General features: G+C 40.5%; 1 protein-coding gene across 2 annotated transcripts in view; it reads right to left on the reverse strand.

The window, feature by feature from the left end:
- Positions 1–22,473, reverse strand: part of pnt (ETS transcription factor pointed) — a 147,008-nt gene that overhangs the window by 39,069 nt on the left and 85,466 nt on the right. Inside the window, exon 1 of one of the 2 annotated variants that reach the window (XM_046621929.2) lies at positions 9,265–11,492. The exons of the other annotated variant lie outside the window; for it this stretch is intronic. Coding sequence (XP_046477885.1) covers positions 9,265–9,379 — 115 coding nt within the window. The 5' untranslated portion in view covers positions 9,380–11,492. Of the gene's footprint in view, positions 1–9,264; positions 11,493–22,473 lie in introns of those variants that run through there. 2 annotated transcript variants of the gene reach the window in all.

The following is a 22,473-nucleotide window of genomic DNA, read 5'->3' on the forward strand; positions in this document are numbered from 1 at the left end:
ATTCTGAACCTGCAAAATATAAGTAAGATCTTAGTTATTGGGGGGGGGGGGGGAGGTAAAAATGTCAAAGGATTGGAAAATAATGCTTTCGTAATATCGGATTTTCGAAAATGCGAAAAATCCATTTTATCATCGATTTTGAAATTGTAGAAATTCGAAACACAGTAAAGTCAAAACGTTAGATTTCTGAGCATTCGAAATTTCAAATTTTAAATTTTCCAAATTTTCAAATCCTGTGCAACAGATTGTCGCGTTGTTTTGTTTTTTTTCTTTTTTTTTTCCAAAATTCGACATCTTAACCCTTCAATCGTCTGACCATTCGAACTTTTGACCTCGACTAGAAGTTTTCCTTGTTTTCCTTGTTTGTAGCTAAACATAATTGGGTTGGTAATATTTTGTCCGAAATAAATGTAGGCGGACATATTTCGCCAGTACAATTCCATGCCTACTCCGGTTTTTCCCTCAAGTTTATCGCCCGCGTACCGCAGTAATTTTAAACGATAAGACGGACTTTTGATCCCTCGAAAAATTCCCTCGGGTTTCTCGTAACGGGGAAGGAAAGATTGGGAGAAAAATCTGAGCAACAGTAATAGCGAAATGAATCCATCAGCTGTATATGTAACCTAAAAACCATAAAGAACCACCGACTGGAATTCCTACAGAAGCGTGAAAAGAGAAGCATTACGACGTAACAAACCGTAAATTTTACGTACTACATGCAAACGAAGGGAGGAAAAAGAGAGGATTTTACTCAAATATGCAAATAAATAAAAAAAAAAATAAGAGGGACAGGTTTTTGGTATCAAAAAAAAAAAAATAAAAAAATAAAAAAATACCAATGTCAGCTGTATATATTCTTTACTATAAATGTAGTTGTTTTTTATGGTGATTCTCACTGTTTTTAGAGTAAATTTTGCGCGGCGGGGTTGAAGTTTTGAATTTGAAAAGTTCCAAGAGCGCCTAATTTCGAATTATTTTGCGGCGTTACTTGAAGTAGAGAAATGAAACTTTGACGAAGCGACAAAGTTTCAGCGAAAATTTAAGTTACGATGGAGCAATGTTACGAAAAGTAAAGTTGCGACAGAGAAAAATTCGATAAATTAAAATATAATCAGACAGCTTAGTTTACTCAACGAGTGAGCGCGTAAAAAATGAGAGAAACCGAGAATCAGAATGACAAGGATTTCGAACGTAAAAATAAAGAAAGATGAAAATGGTGAAATTTCACCAAGCCAGAAATTTACAGAACTAAAAATGTTCGATCATTCGTAATTCCGATGTTTCGGTTATTCAAATCTTCTCATTTTCGCAAAACTTTTGCCTTTTCGTAACTTTGCACATTCGAAGCTTTGATGTTTCGTCAAAGTTTGATTCTTGTACCTCAAGTTTCCCGACAAAAAAAAAAAAATTCGTAATCCAGCGTTTTCGGAGCTTTTCAAAACACGGAATTTTCGACGTAAAAAAAAACGAACTCGACGCGTCCCAGTTCACCTCGACTTTGAAGTAAAATCCGCTCATTTATTCTCTCCGCTTGTAACAATATGAAACGTCAAGTTGGGTCTGTAGAAAATAACAAAGTTAAACTGTAATCAGAGGCTCATTAGCGCGGCAGCGGTTAAGTGGCCGATGGAGCGTATTGTTGGAGCGATTATCAGCGGGTCCGTTCCTCGGCGATACGCGAGTAACTCGCAGGCATGAGAAGCCGAGTGTGGTCTCGACGATATCAGGCTGCCACTTCCTGCCGGCAGGACTCACCGCGGAAAGATTAGCAACGAGCTTGACTGCCGACTCAAATCTTCACTGATTCTTGTCAGGGATGCTGACGTCGATAATGAGTTACCAGCCTCTGGACCAACCGTCTCTCTCTTTCTCTTTCTCTCTCTCTCTCTCTCCACGTCAACGCGCATTATTCATCCCATCAGAGAAACGCCCGATAGATAAAATGGAAACTGATGTTCGACCTGCATCCTGAGATTACAATTTGGGAATTCTTTATTTGATTTTTTATTTTTAGCTTCATTTTATCTACTCTACCGGCGGATATATTTCGACGCAATTGAAGTTTGTGAACTTGTACAATCGATTTTCAGTAATAACGTGTAAGCCGCTGAGTAAAATTCGGTAAAACAGTTATCGTTGAAAAAAAAAAAAAAAAAAAAAAAAAAAAAAAAAAAAAAAAATACTGTTTGAATATTGTTGGAATTAAGAAAAACGAGGCACGCCTAATCATTTTGCGCTATCGTCGATCCTTTTGCGGTTATTTCAACGCAAAATCAGTTTCTCCGGTTTACTCTACTTTTTTAGTCAAACAAGGCTTTAACGTCAATTTATCGTTGCACGAGCGTTAAATTTTCGCAACAGTTGCAAGGAAATATAGCAACGGCGATCGTAGTGAGAAAGAATAGCAACGGATACCAGACTTTCCGGTAACAGCTAGAAAACTAATTTTCATTTTCTACCTAGAACTATATCTATCGATTGTGGTAAAAAATGATAATAGTTGAGGACTGAGTTGAGACTGACGTTTTTTTTTTCTCTTGTTTCGACACGCGTCTTCTTCGTTCTCGTTATTTTCATACGAGGAATGACGAGAGGATTTTCAAATTGACATTAGCGGAACTAACGCAGCTTCGACTTTGAATTCATCGTCGTAGTAATTATCGACATTTCGGTGATACTAGAACGATACCTACTTGATGTCAATTTCGTGTGTATTATTGTTATCCGTGAAACAAGTTGCCAGAGGATGGAATGGAAAATTATACTCTGATAGCTGCTACTGCGATACCGTGCTATCACTCGTAATGTCGCCCACGCGGATTCGTTCTATATACATATATATATATATATACATTATAATATACAAAGTCAATGTGTCCGAAAGAGGCGACGGAGTTCGTCATGCAATCGAGAGAAGCAGACGAACGAATGTTGAATACGATAATAAAACAAACTCTTCATGTTATTGTTGTTAGAAAGTTGACAAAAATTGGCGTAGTAGGTACTGATAAATCGTATCGGAAGCTTCGTTCATCTGTTTTTTTCATTTTTTCTGAACGATAACAACGATCGTGAAGCAAATTACGAATATTATACCGATCGCGTGAGAAGAGTATGAACAATAATGCTGTGTGCGTGATGTAAATTCGCGGACTTTTTGAAAGCTCGATTGACAAATCGAACAGGCGTGAAAAAAAAAAAAAAAGAATTAGTATTGCTGATTCACGGCAAAACAAGAACGTCGAATTTTCATGGACGCGAGAAATTTTACTCGCTGAAATTGTAAATTGTGAAAAGTTCAAGTGTAAATAATTGAAGACATAGTGAGTCGAAATACAGAAAAACCGAATCGCGGAACAGCTAAATGGAGAATCCGTATACAATTCTATATTATCGAGATGAATTTTGACGATTCTACAGTTTGGCATTCCACATGCTGCTCACCTTTCTAATCTTTTGCTTCTCCATACTTTGACACTCGATATTTTTAAATTGCATAACGTTAAGTTACCCACTTTAGAAACAAAAAAAAATTTAATTTTGCCCTGAGAGAAATTTTTAGTTTCGGTTATCCGAAAATAGTCCTCGACTATTTTCATTTTTTACCACGATCGAAAAATATAGTTCTAGGTAGAAAATTAGTTTTCTAATTGTTGCCGGAAAGTGTGGTATCCGTTACTATTCTTTCTCGCAGCTTTGTTCAACTAAAAAAGTAGAGTAAACCTCGCAAACTGATTTTGCGTTGCAATGATCGACAATAGCGCAAAATGTTTACGCGTACCTCGTTTTTCCTAATTCCAACAATATTCGAACAGTTTTTCAAACGATACCTGTTTTACTCAACTTTTCTAGTTACTATGGACAAATGAAATTTTTCTCCTCATAGCCCTTCGATTCGTTTTTTCGTCTTTCAACATTTTTACCCCCCCGAGCCGACAAATCGGTGAATTTTTGACACAGTTTCCAACCAGAATCGTCGATAATCGTATTCGTGATCGTAATCGTAATCGTAATCGTAATTTCCTGATCGGGCGAGTTTGAGGAGTAGCCGAGTACGGAAAGCGGTTTCAAAGGCCATTGAACATAGGTAAGAATCGCGGGGTGGAAGGGGTGGGGTGGGGGCGGCAGGGGGGGGGGGGGAGGGGGGGCGAGAAGGGTTCGAGGGGGGTGGAAGGCTCGGTAGGTACTTGACTTGCAAGGAGTGTAGATGGAGATTAAATACTTATGTACGATGCGTCGCGCTAGCACGGGCCAAGAAGGGGCGTCGAGGGGCGGCGGCGGGCGGCCGCATTAGACCTCAGGTCACGTTTCCCTGCGAGACTAGAAGCCTCTTCATCGACGAGACGAGACGACGACCGAGTAGGTATGAAATACACGAGCTTGAATTGTTGCGATTCACCGAAGCTCGAAAAGTCGTTTGGTTCCGGAATGGTTTGCAAAATATTGGGGGGGTGGGGGCCAGATTCGGGACGAGGGGGGGGGGGGGGGGGGGGACAAAAAAAATTGTGAGGAATTGCGAAAAAATTTTGGCGATTAATGTTCGCGTGTTTTCTTTTTTTTTTTGCTTTTTGTCAGTTAAAAAAAAAATTATCAGGCAAAAATAGCGGTATTAAAAATCGGTAATTTGAATGAGTTGGGTGGAGAATTGCTGAAATGCGTTTTCTCGATTTATCAATCGATCGTTTATAACCCAATCAATCGATGCTTCGTACAATGTTCATGACAATCTCGTTTCATATTTTAGTCCCAAGTCACTGGTTGGTTCGATTCAAACTTCATTTACTTTGACAGAGTTAGTCCGATGCATGTCTGATAAGCTCGTTGTTTGTTTAAAAATTAGAAACATAATTTTCGACTAAATCTCAAGAGGGATACAATATTTTTTGTTTCTAATTCGACACCGATACATTTAAATACTGAGTAAACTAAAGTAATTGAACATATTTACGTACCCCTCTGATTCCCAAAGAAAAGCGATTTGGTTTTCCTGAAAACCCGTCAATGTTCTTAAATACATTGATTTTATACATATAATTGCTTCGACGATATTCTTTCGGAAAAACAATTTCATTACGCAGTTTCTGTAATAGGTTGAACTAAATGGGTCGTGAATTGGGCTGGTTTTCTTGCTAATGAGAATAAAAAAAAAAAAAAGAGAAGAAAAGAAAAGAAAATTTGAAATGAAGAAAACGTGAGTGAGTGCAATCACCGCAGGTTAAGACCGATGAAAATCGATCCGAGTGCAATTTGCAGTTTGGAAATTGTTCGACCGACCGGTTAAAACGGCGTGGCTGCGCGCATAACTAACTGGGACAGGATAAATTTATACCCAACCAATAGCAATCAGGGTCTGAATATGATTGACTGAGCGTAAAATATATAATTCCAATAATAGTTCAGCTGCTACTATATTCCGGATTATATATGCAGTTTTAGAACGTTCCGTACGCGTTATACTCCGTCGAATATTTGCGGCAACGATATGACAAAATTGTTTTCACAAACAGCGAACGGATCAACTTCGTCACACATCTCGTAATTATTTCAAAAATAAAACTTGTAAAGATAAGAAGTTGAGGAGAAAAAAAAAAAAAAAAACGTTTACGAAAAAAATCTTATCGCACTGTATAACAGTGTTTAAATTCTCCGCATGGGTCTGATTATAGGAGACAAAAGTTTGTGATTCTGACATTTCGTTTCTTTTTTTTTTTATTTTTTTTTTCACCTTCTCATTACAATTTTTTCATCATTATTCCAATATCTTTTGACAGAAGTAAGATTAACGGAAATTATGATTTTCACTCTCTTTCTTTTTTTCGTACGTTCAAAAAACGGCGGGAGAAAAAATTCTGTAATAACAAGTTCGTGAAATAATACCGATATAATACGTCTGTAAAGTATTCGCGAAGGAATATTTGTAATTTGAAATAATGACATTAAAGAACGAAGAAGTGAAATTAATAATAATAATAATAATGGTATGGGAAAAGGCACAATGGAAATTTCAAAGTTGGAACACCAAGGCATCCATTACTACGGGTGGATTAATTAATAACTTTGAATGAAATTTGATGACAAGGAAATGAAAACAAAATGTCAACAAAAACTTGCAAACTCGTATGAAAATGAATACAAACAATCGGTTGAATATAAATCGATCGTGGGAGGAATTGTAAATTTTCGCCGGCAGGCGTTTTCACATTTCGATAAATATTGCGCGAGTGACGAGTACGTTAAAAAATAAAAATGGAGGAGTAGAAAAAAGGAGAGAAAAAAAAAAAAGAAAAAAAAAAAGAAAATGTTATCGCGTGTTATTTGAACGAGAAATTTCAAACGGCCAGCGAGACCTTTTGGAAAATTGAGCTAGAAAATTTCTCGAAACGTGAGAATTATTTTTCCCAGTAAACGGGTCTTTTTAATACCATAAAGTTTTTTTGGCTCACCCTACAGCACATGTATTATTCATGTACGGATGACGCAGGCGAAGGCGTAAACCGTACACGACACGGAGAGGAGACGCTGAGACAGGGATAAGAATCGTGGATAAAAAACAACATGGCCGAAGTGATCGCGAGGCGGTTGGCTCCTCGGTTGGCGAGGTTTACGCGCGGCTGCGTAGACACGTGCCAACGACAGATGACAGCGACGCCGCGACGCTCCGCGAGTCCCTCCTCCAGGTTCCCGGCGAGGCCTGAGTCGTCGAGAGGAACGAGATGGATGGACGGACGTCCCGAGATATCGGAGGGAGGTGCGGGAAGACGGCGTGCGTTTTACGCGTGTTTCACGATTGTGGGTGGACGTCGTGGTGATTGCCGAGGAGGAGGAGGAGGAGGAGGAGGAGGTTTGCGTTCGTCTGAGATTCGATGCTTTTTTACATTTCTCGTTGGTCCCGGGGTTCAAGTTCCGAATTTGAAAAGATCCGGAAGCGACCAAGTCCGAATTATTTGGTGGCGAGACTTGGAGTAGAGAAATAAAACTTTGACGAAGCGACAAAGTTTTCGAATGGTCGTAAAGCCGACGGCTCAAAGTAACGTAATGAAAGATTCCGAAAATTCAAGTTACGATGGAGCAAAGTTACGAAAAGTAAAGTTGCGACAGAGAAAAATTCGGAAAATTCAAATATAATCAGACGGCGTAAGTCTACTCGACGAGTGAGCGTAAAAAATGAGAGAAACCGAGAAACAGAATGATCAGGATTCCGAACGTAAAGATAGCGAAAATCCAAAACGAAGAAAGATCGAAATGGTGGAATTTCACCAAGCCAGAAATTGACAGAACTGAAAGTTTTGGATTATTTGAAACTTTTGATGTTTCGTCAAAGTTCGATTTCTTTACTACAAGTTTCGCTATCAAAAATATCGGAACTTGACGCGAATTTCGGAACTTTTCAAATTCGGAATTTCAATCCCGCCCTTTATTATTTTATTACGAGATAGCCGTATCATTGAATGTTTGACAAATTATTGGATTATATGTGTAAGCTGTATGTAAAGTATCTTTTCAAAAATACTGAAATTGTAAAAGCAAGCTCAGATTTCGATGCTTCGTTTTAAATAGATTAGAAACTGGAGAAAATCGAGGTGGGTACGCCTAACCATTTTGCGCTATCGTCGATCATTTTTTTGTTATTGCAACGCAAAATCAATTTGTTCGGTTTACTCTACTTTTTTAGTCAAACAAGGCTTTAACGTCAATTTATCGTTGCACGAGCGTTAAGTTTTCGCAACAGTTGCAAGAAAATACAGTAACAGCGATCCTAGTGAGAAAGAATAGTAACGGATACCAGACTTTCCGTTAACAGCTAGAAAACTAATTTTCATTTTCTACCTGGAACTATATTTTTCGATTGTGGTAAAAAATGAAGATAATTAAAGACTGAGCGGTAACCGAAAATAAAAATTTCTCTCGGTATATAACTGCAATTAACGGAGAAGATAAAAACCAGAAACAGAGTCCAAGAGAATTATGAAAATCCAAAAAAGAAAGCTAAAAGAAGGGTAGAAAAATTTCTTCCATGATAAAAAAAAAAACCGCCGTTCCGACTTAATGTTCGTCGCTTTCCGTATTAGATATAGGTAGATACGTTTGTCCGATGAAAACGTGTAAGGCAGGTATCCGAAAGTATAAAGCTGTAAGTTGGCTGGTTAATCGAGATAAACGACATTAGCTTGTCAACGTGCATGGAGTAGCCAGCAGTGGCATGTGTCTCTGTAAGAAAGCATTTCCGGAGTCACGCGTGACGCGTAGCGTTCCTCTTCCTTTCGATTGAATCGTTCTCGGCATCACGCGTGTGTACATATATATACATATATATATATATGTACATACATACATACCATAATACGGCTTTGACGTCACGTAGAACTCGCAGGTAGATTATAAGTATATGTATACAGCTACGACCTGACCAGGAAGACCGTTAAAAGAGACGAAAAAAAAAAAAGTAACAACAACCCTCGATGCGTGAAGTTCAAGTTGGACTAACGTTGAAGAAACGAAACACTTTAAAATCACCGTTTTTCAACTATCAGATTGACTTTAGGAAAGATCAATTCGCAAAGTATGAAGAGAATAGAGACGTTCTTTTTTTTTCACAAATTTAAGTTACGTTTAGATCACAAACGTCGAATTCGCGAATCTAAAAGTACAAGTAGGGATAAGATATTCAGGATTCATCGTGGAGAATAAAAATCGGCTACGATCCTAAGCACCTTGATTCAAGTATCGAAAAAATACCTAACAGATTGGTTTTTTTTTTTTCAATCTCGTACGGTGGTAAAATCTTGTAATTCAGTCTGTTTGAAAGTAAACTTAAACCTAAGCAAACCAATAGGTTCATCTTTAACCAAAGATTCTTAATTTTTATGAACGCCGTTAAAGTGAATTCAAAAAATGGGTTGTAAACAGTAAAAAATTATTATTTTTACCACGGTGTTTGAGGATCAACATTTTATTAATCGATCGAATAAATTGTTTGGGGACCGCCTTAAGTTTCTGTTGAGAAAAAAAAATTACACGCTTGACCGAAAACTTCGATCATAAGATTTTGAATAGTGTAAAGTAAGAACTTGGCAAGGTATCAAAAAAGCACTATACATATAAGTGGTGTGAACTTGAGTTTATATTCATCTGTACCATCAGCCACTGAAAGTACAAGTAAAAACGTGACTTTTCGTTCAATCGAAACGTGAAGAGCCTGATCAAACGAATTTTGAGGTAGGCATAAATTTGAAAAAACAGGTGCAGGGTACACCGCCTACCTACCTCTGGGCCTGCCGAAGGACTTCATAGCTTTGATTCCCATGCCGACGTGAGCGTCGGTATAATCGACGAACATGAGTGAAGGCCTGCAGGACAGATGATCTGCTACACAGTTCATAAACGCGAAATGGAGTTTAAAAACCCCGTCAAAAAGAAGAAGTGAGAAAGTTTTTTCGTTCCTTTTTGCTTCAATTTAAAAACTGACACTGCACTGAACGCGCACGTATCGGTTTTATATCGAAAGGGGGCTCCACGCGCACTTGATCGTCGACCCTAATCGATGAATCGGTCCATTAGCGTTCCCCTCCCTCTCTCCTTTTCTTCTTCCTTACCGCAACGGATTTCAGCATACGATTAAAGTTCTCGCTTGATATTATATCCGTTAAACGTCGATTCTCGCGGTGTATCGAGATTAGCCAGGTTCTGTCCGGGTGGATCCCATTTCCGGTCTCGTATATCCCTTTTTCCTTGACCGCGTCTTTTCGCGTTCTCGTCTCAACTTGTCACACCGCAAAACTCGATAGATTTATGCATAAAATCGTTGTCCAGCCTCAGGTAGATCTACACGCAAGTATCTGACGGCTTTATGGAGCGTCGGTTCAACTCAAACCGGAAGTTTAGCCCATGGCAATGGGATATGACAGCGACGTTACTTTGGTAACTGTAACTTTTGGTCTCGAAGAAGAAACAGAAGAAGGAGGAGGAGAAGAAAATGAAGGAGGAGGAGGAGGAGGAGAGCGACGATCGGATCATGTGTCCACCATGTGTCCACCATGTGTTCACTATCAATTCACATAACCCGAAAACGAGACGAGAGCGTCTCTTTCGCTATTTTCGAATACCCCGCATCTTGCGCAACGGGTTTTCCTATCCTCTATCCCTGCACCCTCTTCATTGACAACTTCCAAAACAGAGCGAGTTTCACTTGATATGAAAAACTGATCGTCTCCACCGTCACGGGACCGTTAACTTAAAAGCTTTAGTACAACTCGAAACTGTGCTTCCCTCTTCTATCGATTCACAATGTATTCACCTATCGACATATTACTGTCATTTTCTTGTCTTGTTCTTCTTATTCTTCTTTCACAGTTTCTCTCACTATCCCTTTGGTCACAATTGTCACAATATTATAACGTACGTATCACAAATACGTTTATTACGCGCGGACAAAACGTTCCACTTACGTGTTCCGTCTTCGTACAAGTTTCACCTATTGTACATCACTTGAAGTTGTTCTCTACCGCATTATCGGGTCAATTTCATTCGTGTCCGACAATTGTTTACCGTCCGACAGAATAGTACTAACAACATAAGACTCGTCGAGTCCAAACAGACTGAATGATTCCCTTCGGGTGTTTTTCATTCCGTTTAGACGGTACGTTCATACCCAAAACATAACAGCGTGCTGTGCCATGGAATGAAACAGGCAAATCCGTTATCTCTTAAGTATCTTCGGGATAATCGATGCTCTAAAGTCTCGAGTGGTGGGGATGTGAGTCTCGACGGTTTAGCCCAAACACAATGAGCCTGTCGCACCGTATAGTCGCTGGTACAACACCGAGGACCAATGACCATTGGTAGCGATATCAAGAGCGCGGTGGTCGGTCAATCGGCATCAGTACCGCAACAAAAACGACAACGACAACGACATCGACACCACCGCCACCATTTCCTACGTCACACTCGTTCGCACCAAGTTAAACGTTTGTTATTCGTCTGTTGATAGTCTGGTGCAACGCTGCAGGGGGGCGCAGGATGAAACCGGGATGATTAAACTGAGCCTGCCTGCCTCCCCCTCCTCTTTCTCCTCCTCATCAACCAGCGGCCGTAAATGACGATTCTTTTGTTCCCGCGTTTCGGTTCTCTTTTCGAGCTCTCTCCCCTCCCCCCTCTTCGCTGTTCTTTATCGTTCTCGCTCTGTCTCTCCCTCTCTCTCTCTCTCTCTCTCTCCTTCTCCCTCTCTGTCTCTCTCTTTCTGTCTCGCGTTTACGCGATCACCGGGTACAGCAGTGACACTGTTGAGCGAGTATAGTTGATAAGAGAGTCCTTTCGAACAACAACGACGACGACGACGACGACGACAACGCCAACAACACAACAGCAACAAGATCACTCTCGTCGGCGTGATGTATGTTCGAGATATACAAAGACGACACACGGGTGTAGGATGAGCCGTTCTCAAACGCACCACAGACTCCCTTCGCGACTCGACGCGACTCGACTAAAATCGTGACGGGCAAACGGTGCGGCGGTAGCGGCAGTCAGGCAACACGGACGACGGGTGTTGAGGAGTGTCGGTCGTTCGTTCGGCTCCTCTCCACGTCGTCCGAACCCGTGTTGGTGCTCACTGGCGGTCCTTGCTTTTTATGTGTTGGTCGGACCAGCCGAGTTCCAAGCAAGCAAGCAAGCAAGCAAGCAAGCAAGCAGGCAGGCAGGCAGGCAGGCGGGCAGGCAAGGCAAAGGCAAGCAGGCAAGCAGCCCGCGATCAGCGAGGTGCGAGACGGAGAGGACGGGGCAGGGGAAACTTAACGAGAGAGAGAAAGAGTGAGGGAAGCGTTGAGGGGGGAGGAGGAGGGGGGGGGGGGGGCGGAGAAGGGAGGGGGAAGCCCCCACGCGCCAGTTGGCCTCACTCCGCGTTAGTTTTATGAATGAATACTCTCTCAACGGGCCTGTAGAGCGAGCGGGGGGGAAGGAGGACGCCAGTGGCGTCGTCGACGAGGATTCTCTACTACTACGACGCTTCTCCCGTGATCAAGAGACCCTGGCTGGGTGTTGTTGTGTGGATGGCGTCGCTATACTTAGGTCTTTCTTTCTTCCTTTCTTTCCTTCTTTCTTTCTTTCTTTCTTTCTTTCTTTCTTTCTTTCTTTCTTTCTTTCTTTCCTTCCTTCCTTTCGTTTCGTTTCTTTCTTCCGTGGGTTCATTCATTTGTTTGTTCATTCATGCCGAGAGACGACGCGCGCAACTCGTTCCTACGGGTTAGGTTAGGTTCGGATGCAGCCGCTGTTCAACGCGATGCGCTTTTCTGACTCTGTGGTGTTACCACGCTGCTGACGCTGATGCTGCTGCTTTTGCTGCTTCTGCTTCTTCTTCTGCTGCTGCTGCTGCTGCTGCAGTCCATCTCGCAGAGCCTACGTCTCGTCTATTTCCGTTCGTTCATGCACCTATAGCCACGAGTCACGACGACACAACGACGACGACGACGACCAGAATCAACGATGAATCCCAACCCTCTTACCGACTTTTCGAAACATTAGTCTCCAAGTAAATACTTGCCAACCTTCTGTTTCTCGTGGTTGACCTGATCCAACTTTTTTTTCCACCATTTCTAATACCGTTCTTCTTTATCTTCTTTTTCTTTGTCTATGTTCGTCGGCGTTGTTTCATTTTTGTTACTTCGAAAAGATGAACGGAAAGCCGATCTAATTAATTTATAGAAAAAACGAAACTGGATCTTTCTGGCGCACATAAGAGAAAGACAAAGAGAGAAAGAGAGAGAGAGTGAGAGAGAGGTGCTAATTAAAGGAAGAAAATCTTGGGATATCGGACGGAGTCGAACAAATCTAGAGGATGAATGAAGTCGTGTGTGTAACGCATCTCATGCGTATTTGCCGAATAGACAAACTGTGCGTAAGCTCTTATGGGATATACCCACTATACATGTATATATATATATATATACACACACGATGTGTAAACGTTACGCACTCGGTGCAAGAATTGGGTCAAGCAAATCAAGCAATAAACACCTGTCTAGTTTTATACTACGTCCTCGCTACAAGATTATATTAATATACATATATCTATATACACTTGCATAAATGAACGTATGCATCTCGCATACGTTTACAGTTAAGAAAATATCATTCATAATATACATATGTATATGATATACCTACACGTATGGAGGGAGGTACGATTTGATTAGCTGCGCAGGATACGGTAAAATTATACAAGTGTATAAATCGATGTTTGTATAACCAGATTTATTGACACGGAAGGAAATTCATTCATTGGAAGTGTGTATGTTTGTTATCCAACGTCTTGTATAGCAGTGTTATACACCGCGTCAGGTGATAAGGTGCCTAATACAGTGAATTAATATTAACGATTTCTACTGTTTAATTAACCTAAAATCGAATGCAAAGTTCCGAATGATAGATTGAAAAAAGAAAACAAAAAATATTCCCAAGTACTCGTACGGATAAGCCTGACCATGATTACATGTACGATAAAACGATAGATACCTACTAAAAAAAAAAAATGGTGAATAAATTTTGCAAAACGGACATTTAAAAGATTGAAAGAAATTGATAAGATACTGAAAACGAACGATGAACGGGGAGGGGGTGGAAAGACGATTAGACTTTCTGGTCTGCGAAGTAGGGACACCCCGGGGCTTTGCGGTCCATTCATAGATCCGTATCCAGGCATCATCCCCACCAACCAGCGCGGGGCTTACGGACGTTCCAAGTGCCCGGCGCCGTTTCCGTCGATCTTCTCTATCTCGAGGCTAGAGTCGAGCGATCTCTCCTCTCTCCTCTCTCCTCGCCTTTCACCTCGGCTCCTCGAAACGGTCGCTGCCTGGGCCCCGGGCAGGGCAGGTTTCTGCTCGACTTCTTGCGTCGTTTATTATAACTAGGAAGCCGTCGCCCCATCCCCCCCCCCCCCCCCCCCCCCCCCCCCCGCGTTCAATCCTCTCCTACGGCACTCGAGATCACCGTGGTGAACGTTCTCGCGCGGGTTCGTTTATATAGATCGACGACTCGGACGCCCAGCGCCGGATGACGCAGGCGAGAACCGAGCCGCAGAGCTATACGCCAGGCCATCGAGCGTGAGAAAACGCGCGAAATCTAGCCAGTGGCACAGAGGCAAAACCTGCATCACCTGTTCCGAGAGCCAACTATCCACTTGACTTCCGTTGGACGCGTCAACATTCTCGTGATCGGATATCGGACCTCAAATTCAATCTACCGTTTATCTTTGACGGTTGGAGATCAATTCGGGTTTTCGGTTCTTGCAACGGGATCCGAACGTTTTACCTGTAACATTCTAGAGCTTAGGAGACCATGGTATAATTTGGGTGAACGAGACTTTTGTACAGTCACAAGTCACTGGAAGTCGCGATCCCAAGTGTCTCGGGGTTCCAAGTCACGACCCAATATTCAGGTATTCACTCTTCGGAGTCATTTTTGAAGTGAACTTATCTGAAAGTCCTGACCTAAGCTCGATCAGGGACGTCCCAAGTCAATTCATACAAATGACGGAGTAGTTTGAGGTCACTCTAAATCACGATGTAAAAGGTTGATGAATTTGATCAGGACTTGATGGGTTGAAGTTGCATTTCAAACGTCATGACTTTACTGGATTCATCTGTAAGTATAGAGCTAGGTTCACTACAGCTCATGAACCCAAGCGTTGCAGGCGTCATTCATTCAAGTCTAGATCCTTTGGAGTTGCACTTTCACCACAAGTCATGGATTTGGTGAATTCACCCAAGCGATGACCCGAGGTGCTTTGAAGTAGCTCAAAGTGAGTTAAAACCGTGATTCATTTCTGACTCGTGACGAATGTTGGAAGAGGGTAGAATGAATGAAATTTCAGCACCGCGGTGTTCCAGTCTTTCCGGGTCTACTCCATAAAGCAGTATCGTAACCGCAAGGCGGGAAGGATTATTAGGCGTCTTAATTGCGCGGGACGAAGAAGGTTAGGTGGGGTTAATCGTCGCGTTGAACCTGTTGCCGTTTTTCATCGATAACTAATTCGGTGTTATACGAATGGTGTCGAGGCATCGGATCAATTAGTCGCTTCCCAAATGTTTTTCTTTTTCTTTGGTGTCGGTAAACCTACAACGGAGATAAAAGATCACAACCTACACAGGCACACCCGCGCACGCTGTTCTTACATACCCAATACGACGCAACAATTGCAGAGTAATAAGCTTGTCTCTCTACGTAACACATCACCGTCGGAGTTTCAATTCTTTGGTTATCCGCACCGTGACCACGATCACGCAACTTATGGACTGCTGCAATGGTTGTGTTGGTCCAAACGACCATCTGCACTTCCACACGCAAGTATCTATCGTTTCACGTTGAAAAGTTGTCACTTCCGTCAGCTACATGAGACACCGATTGTGCCTGAGATGGAAGATCGGTTAGGTATCTGAGATCGATGATCGTCGAACAACGTCACTGAATCGGCATGTCTCCCGATGTATCGCCGATTGAAAAACACGATTTATAAGAACTTCTTGGTCTATTGAGAATGAAATTTGAAGAGATTTCATGCATCACCGTCAGATCAATTGATCTAAAAAGACACAAGGATATGAAAATTGATGAAAGAACTCCATCTTTTCTATACCGTGATCAAAAACATGTTTTAACCACACCGTGCAAAAAAAAAAAAAAAAACACTGTTGGTTGTAGAATTCTGTACAGACTATAATTCGGTGTCAATTTAACACTACCGGATGTCAATCGTACCTGGTCTTGAATTTTCGAATTCATAGTCCATGGTTGCCAACCGTATTTAATCTTAACACCACCATTTCTCGCGGTAAAACCAATTACAAAATTTCATCAGTATTACCGTTCAGGAAACATATCCCACATAGTGTATTGAAAGGATTGGATATTTATTCCAATCCACGATTGAACATCTTCGCAGTATTCCCCGAAAGAATTCGTTGAAAAGTAGTACAATTTTACATGAGATTCAAAAGCTTTCAAAAATTGTCTTTCAGATACACCGAGAGACGAAACCGTACATACAACCTTCGAAACAAGGTGTCTTACACGATCCTCGATCAAATCTGCAAGAATTTGGCCCAGTTTAAAAGAGGGATCAGCTGATCCTGTTCGCACATACACAGCTTGAAGGATCTTTCTGGATGTTTTCGAGTACCTAAGCAAGAGCGCGTGACTCCCCAGATTCCAGTATCGAGGGTGGTTTCCAACGAGGGGGCGCAGGAGCGAATCCCTGCACAAGCGTGTGGGTGAAACCTTAACGGAGGAAAAGGAGGAGGCTTAAAAAAAAAAGGGGGAGGAAAAAAAGAAAAAGGAAAAAGGAAAACGAAACGAGGGGTGTCCGTGGTGGCGGCAAGGGGGCAGGGGGCACGGGTAGAGGGGGGGGCGCGTAGTACGCGTAGTACCGACAACGTAGGTCCGCCGTGCGGGCGTGTATATATAAGAAGACCGGAAGCCCAGGGGCGGGGGCAAGGAGCCGTGCACCGGAAGCGGCCGGAGACCCGTCGCGAGGCTATGCCTGCGCTATAAACGAGAGAGGACTGCAACACACCGGGGGCTAAGAAAACGTGTGCGACCTATAAGCGTGCTATACCTATATGCTATATTCCTGTATGCTATATGCCGTATGCCTGCTGGCTTCATCCAGCACGAAGGGGACGTTCCGGTCTCGGGGGAGTTATTTCGGTCGCGTATCGCAATCAGTATGCAACAAGTGACGGGCCACGCCGCGTCGCGGCTCTATGAAAACGGAATCTTTTGCTTGGTGCTTGTTGCTGACGGCGGTCGGGGATTCGAGAAAAAAAAAAAAATAAATAAATAAAATGAAAAAAAAAACAAAAAAACAAAAAGGCGCGATATATGTTCTTTTCTTTTAAAACCCCGCGTCTTCCTACTTCTTCTTTTTCTTCTTCTTCTTCTTGTTCTTCTTCTTCTTCTTCTTTTTATTATTAATACACTCACGCTGTGTATTAAGGACGGCGTTTCCTGCTTACACGGAGTCTCCGCGTATCTTATATTATGTATGTAACATGTATGCGGGCCGATACTTGTACCAACGAAATTTCTATCTTTATGCAATTTCGATATTTAATAGGGCAGTGTACTAAGTACAGGGTTAGAGTAGGGAATTTCACAGAATTTACTGTTGACATTGGCTGGTTGATTCAACCCTTTTATCGTTTTTAACATATTACTCACTGAAAGAAAAATTACAAACTACAAATCAAATACTGTTATGAAAATTTAATGTGATATTGTATGAAATGTAACAATTAACAAATAATGATTGGTTGGGACATTACGTTAAGTTAAATTTTTCTAACATTGGTAAGATATATCTTTTCAACACTTCCCGTTGTCGGTGAAATTTTTTTTTTTTCTTTTGTTTTTATCTAACGTAGTTTTTCTACGAACGTAAAAATATGAAGAAAAAAAAGAAACTTGTCACCTTTTCAGGCGTGAAATATATTTTGAGGTTGATTTTTAGAAACTATCGAAATTTACAAATACATATGTATGTATACAATACGTTTTTCGTGAACGGTCTTTATGGAGAAAAAAAAAAATTAAAGTTCGTGTGATCACAATATTGTATAGTGATACTCATATGTGCAATCATTTCTTGTAGTATGGGCCAAATTTTTTCGTGAATTATAATTCAATCCACTCGCCAGTCAGAAGGTCGTAAGTTTCCAAATGAAAAATGTCCAACATACGATAAAACATTCGTTGTCTGAAATTGTCAACAGAAAATAATGACGTTTTTACTATCTAAAAAAAAAAAAGAAGAAAAAATGACAACTACCGAATCATTAAAGATGTCGTTTTAAACAGGTATGAAAATTTACGTTTTTTTCACAGAACATCTTCAACTTATATCCTTTTCGAACAAATTTTTCGCAACGAAACCATGATTTCAAAGGTAAAAGATTTTTACTTTAAAAAAGTTCTATTAAATACAAATATATGTGTATAACGATAACTTTATTTTCGATGATACCATTGATCGATTCTGAGATATCGTCGATTGAAAATTCATCGCTCTAGAAAAAAAAAGGCCAAACTTTGATTGTCGAAGAATTCGAAACGGGAATCGGATCAAGTTTGAAAAAAATCAGCGGTGATACTCTCACGGAGTGTGAGAAAATCGCATAAGGTGAGAGAGGAAGAAGAAAAAAAGACAAAATAAAAAAATGTAAAATTCTGAGGTCCAAAGTGTGGTCGAGTTGATTTTCATTCTCCCTATAAGAAAAACTGTATCGAATTCCGTTCGCGTAATAAATGAAACAAACAAATCTGAAAAAAAAAAAAAAAAACCAAGACCATAATAAAACAAAAAGGGAGGGAAATCTTTGAAAGTACTTAGATTTAGATGAAGATAGGGTAAAATTGTAATTATGGGCATAAATTTGATACCCGTTTCAGGTTCATTATTACCGAGGTATAATTATCGGCTACCTTTCGTCATATAAGACGAAATTTGTCACAATATACGTATACGCGTATTACATATAGGTATATACCAACCGGCGATACGCACGCAAGATTTAGTCGATGGTCCGCGCGCTCTCCGCACTTCAGAACATTATTGTTAGACAACTGCTTACTTCCGGTGCTATCGCTACTACGTGTTTGTAATACTTTCCTAGGAGAACGTGGCACTGCCCTAGCCTCTATTGCACTGTTTATAACGCTGCCTTACCGTAGAGCCGAGTCTCTTACTAACCGGCCTCTGCCTCTCTCTCTCTCTCTCTCTCTCTCTCTCTCTATGCCTATCGTTGTTACACGCGCATTGTACAAAAGCAGACTGGATGCCCAAGTTTATTTTCAAAGACAACAAATTTTTCCTCCTTATTATCATTACTGCATAGTGTATATATACACACATAATTCGTTCTTTCTCTTTTCCTATATACAAAGTCTCTCGTTTTTCAAATCTCATGCTCTGTGAATGGAAAAAAGAAAGAACACAAAAAATTAATAAAAAAAAAACCCCTTTTTCTGATCGAGTTTCCAAATTTTTTTATTTATATTTATTTTTATTTTTTTGTTTTTGTACAAAAATATCCAAACACTACGCCGCGTAAAATCAAATGACAGGTTCCGAAAGAAGGAAAGAAAGAAGAAGAACGAATTTTTCTTACTGTTTTCAACTCGAACCGTGCGATTTCTAATCGTGCACAATATGTATATGCTGTAATATTGTACTTTCCGTTACAACTTGGGAGAACGGGACAAAAATATAGATAAAAAAAAAATTTAATAAGTAAAGAAAAAGAGGAAACGGTGAAAAAGACTCTCGACATTCGAATATTCAATTATAATCGTTGAAACCATAAAATAACGTGGTAATTATTGTGCCGCGGTTATACGGCTGTAAAAACGCTGGTACGGCGCGTTTACGACGCCGGTGAATTCTTAATTATTACACGGCAACGGTCAGTTTCCGATCGATTAGCAAAAGTGAAGGCGAACCATTAGCGCGTAAGAATACGTTTACTATATGCATACATACATACACACATGTAATCTGTAGAGATAATCGAAAAACTGGTTTCCTCGTTCGGTAAGGTGAATGGGTCCAGGGTACGTATCGTGGATATATACATATATATACACACACACACAGGGATGTAGCGTAGGTGAAGGAGCCGTTTAAACTCGCTCTTCCGGCGTTCCTTCTCATTCACATCGTCGGGCAAATGAAACCGCGAACTTTCCCCTTTCCTCATCCCGCAAGCATCGACCCGGCCTGCTGCATTAGCGAATCGCTTCGTTAAACAGATCGGGCCTTTCACGGTTTCACCACCTTTCCTGATATATGTGCAATCTAATTTGAACACAACTGGAGAGAAGGAGAGAGAGAGAGAGAGAGAGAGAAATGGGGAGAGAAACGCACACGAATTGCGACACAATTGGATATCGTTAGGCATGAATTTTGCAAACTTAATACGTGAGCGGAACAGGCTAACGGAAAAAAAAGAAAGAAAGAAAGAAGAAAACTAGTCTCGTTGACTTAGGATCTGATCGTAAGTAATAAATTATGATGGTAACATTTTATCACGACTCGAGTGAATCACTGGTTTTGAAAAATATATATTCATTAAATAGACTGTTGTGTTGGTTTTACATGGATCAGAGAACGATTAAAATTTATCCTGCGGATTAAATCCCAATATTTTGTACAACCTATCCTTGGGATTTGGTACAAAAAAATTTCAATACACTTTGCATTATACTACATGAAATGGATAATCTTGTTAAAAATTGGAAATAAAGAAACGTATACAATATTCTTTAGTTTTTTGACCTCCACCCTGTACATTATATGATATAACCTAATTAGACTGAGAAAACTTTCATTCGTTATAGTAACTCGAAAAATTCAGTAAAATAGGTATCCTTAAAAAAAAAAAAAAACTGAATATTGTTGGGATTACGAAAAACGAGGTACGCGTAACCATTTTGCGCTATTATCGATCCTTTTTTGGTTACTGCGACGCAAAATCAGTTTCTGAGGTTTACTCTACTTTTTTAGTTAAACAAGGCTTTGACGTCAATTTATCGTTGCAAAAGCATTAAATTTTCGCAACAGTTGCAAAAAAATATAGCAACAGTGATCGCAATGAGAAAGAAAACACACACAAATATATAATAATAATAATAACAACAACAACGGTATTAAAATAATAAGTTGCCCGCAGCAGTAAAATTGCCATATAGTGATATGGATTTCGCGTATATACCCTGAAATTTTCTCCCATTACACGCGTCATACGCCCGTATAATATCCACGGTGGTCTCGTCGATGTGCCAGCGGCTAGTTTATAGACCGCGTTATATTTGTAAGGTAGAGTCACTCAGGAGGGTGGCAGAGAGGGAATGAAGGAAAGGGAGGGAGGAAGAAGCTAGGCCCGCAGGTAGGGAGACAGGGGAGGAGTCATTACGCAACGGACTTCTGCCAGTTAAGAAAACGACAGGAAACTTACCGAACCGTATAATGTAAAATGTAAAACGTTAAACGCACGGCACAGCGCGAGCTCGCGGCTCGTCCCTCCTTCCGTATCTTTCTCCTCCGGACGATCTGTCCGTAAAAATTAAACCCTTCCGAATATCCCGATACGCGGGTCAGGAAAAAGTAGAAAAAAAGAAGATAAAAAAAAAAAACGATGATAGGAGTTCAGGATTTCTAACGAAAATGAATATCGAGAAAATTAGTTTTCAATTAATGCTTATTTCTTCATTTCGTCTCGTTCAACGAATCGAAGAAACTAACGAAGTATATTATGAGAGAAATTTACAAGATTCTAGTCGTATATGAACGTATTAGTCGTATGATTATAAATATGTAAACAAAAAAACTTGCCGAATGGTTGGTTTGTTTTTATTTTTTTTTTTTTTTTTCATTGCCAGAAGCGAAAAAGCTTTTTAAAATTCGTAATTACTTCCGTCTTTCATATCGATACAGTTTTGATTTGCAACGAACAATTTATTCCGGTTCTGTACAAAATTGAAACGTGATATTCTATCAAGACGCAGGATTTTAATTATCAAAGACTTACATTTGAAGTGTCAATAATTCATCATCAGGTTGGCAACGTTGAGCCGTAACGAGACACTTGATGTTCAAGATCATTTATGTAAAGTTTCAAAATGACTCGTGAAAAAATTGACTTTGAATTATCATTTGAACAAGTTTTCCTCGATTATGGTTTGATCAATCCTATATGCAACGATCGTTCCTGAAATCGGATCGCTGGATCAACGTTGACACCTCACGAACGATCGTTGAAAATCCGAATCATTATGCGACGTTTTTTTTTTTTTTTTTTTTAAATCGATTAGGCTTGATGAAAAACTGCTTGCCACACGGCATTGATATGACTAGTATTTTTTTTTTTTTTTTATTTATTTATTTTTCAATTATTTTATCTACTTTTTCAACGTAACTGAACGCCGGTGACAATTTCAGCACCTACCAAGTGAGACACGATCGATCGAAACTTCGGGTGAATGGATCATCATGATCAACGAGGTGGAGTAGCATCGCAGCAAAAGCTACAAGTGTTAGTAACTGGTAATGGAAGTACCGACCAGAGTTGCCGTCGCAGCACGCGTAGGACTCTGCGAAGAGGTGCTCGTCGGAGAGAGAGAGAGAGGAGAGGAGAGGAGAGGAGAGGAGAGGAGAGGAGAGGAGAGGAGAGGAGAGGAGTGGAGTGGAGAGAAGATAGGAGAGGAGAGAAGAGGTTGGTAAAGTTCTGGCTGGGTGAGCGCACGTCCGGTCATTAACAGAGCTTATCTACATGAGCACACCTCAGGCCGCTTTTGTGAGTATATAGCGGAGTTTTGAACATGCACGCAAGGGGCGCTCTTCTCTGTGAAGAAACAGAAGAAGAAGTAGAAGAATAAAAAGTCGAAGTAGAAGTAGAAGAAGAAGTGGCAGAAGGCCAGGGGAGAAAAGGA

This window comes from Neodiprion pinetum, chromosome 4 (genome assembly GCF_021155775.2).
Source record: "Neodiprion pinetum isolate iyNeoPine1 chromosome 4, iyNeoPine1.2, whole genome shotgun sequence".
NCBI classification, from domain to species: domain Eukaryota; kingdom Metazoa; phylum Arthropoda; class Insecta; order Hymenoptera; family Diprionidae; genus Neodiprion; species Neodiprion pinetum.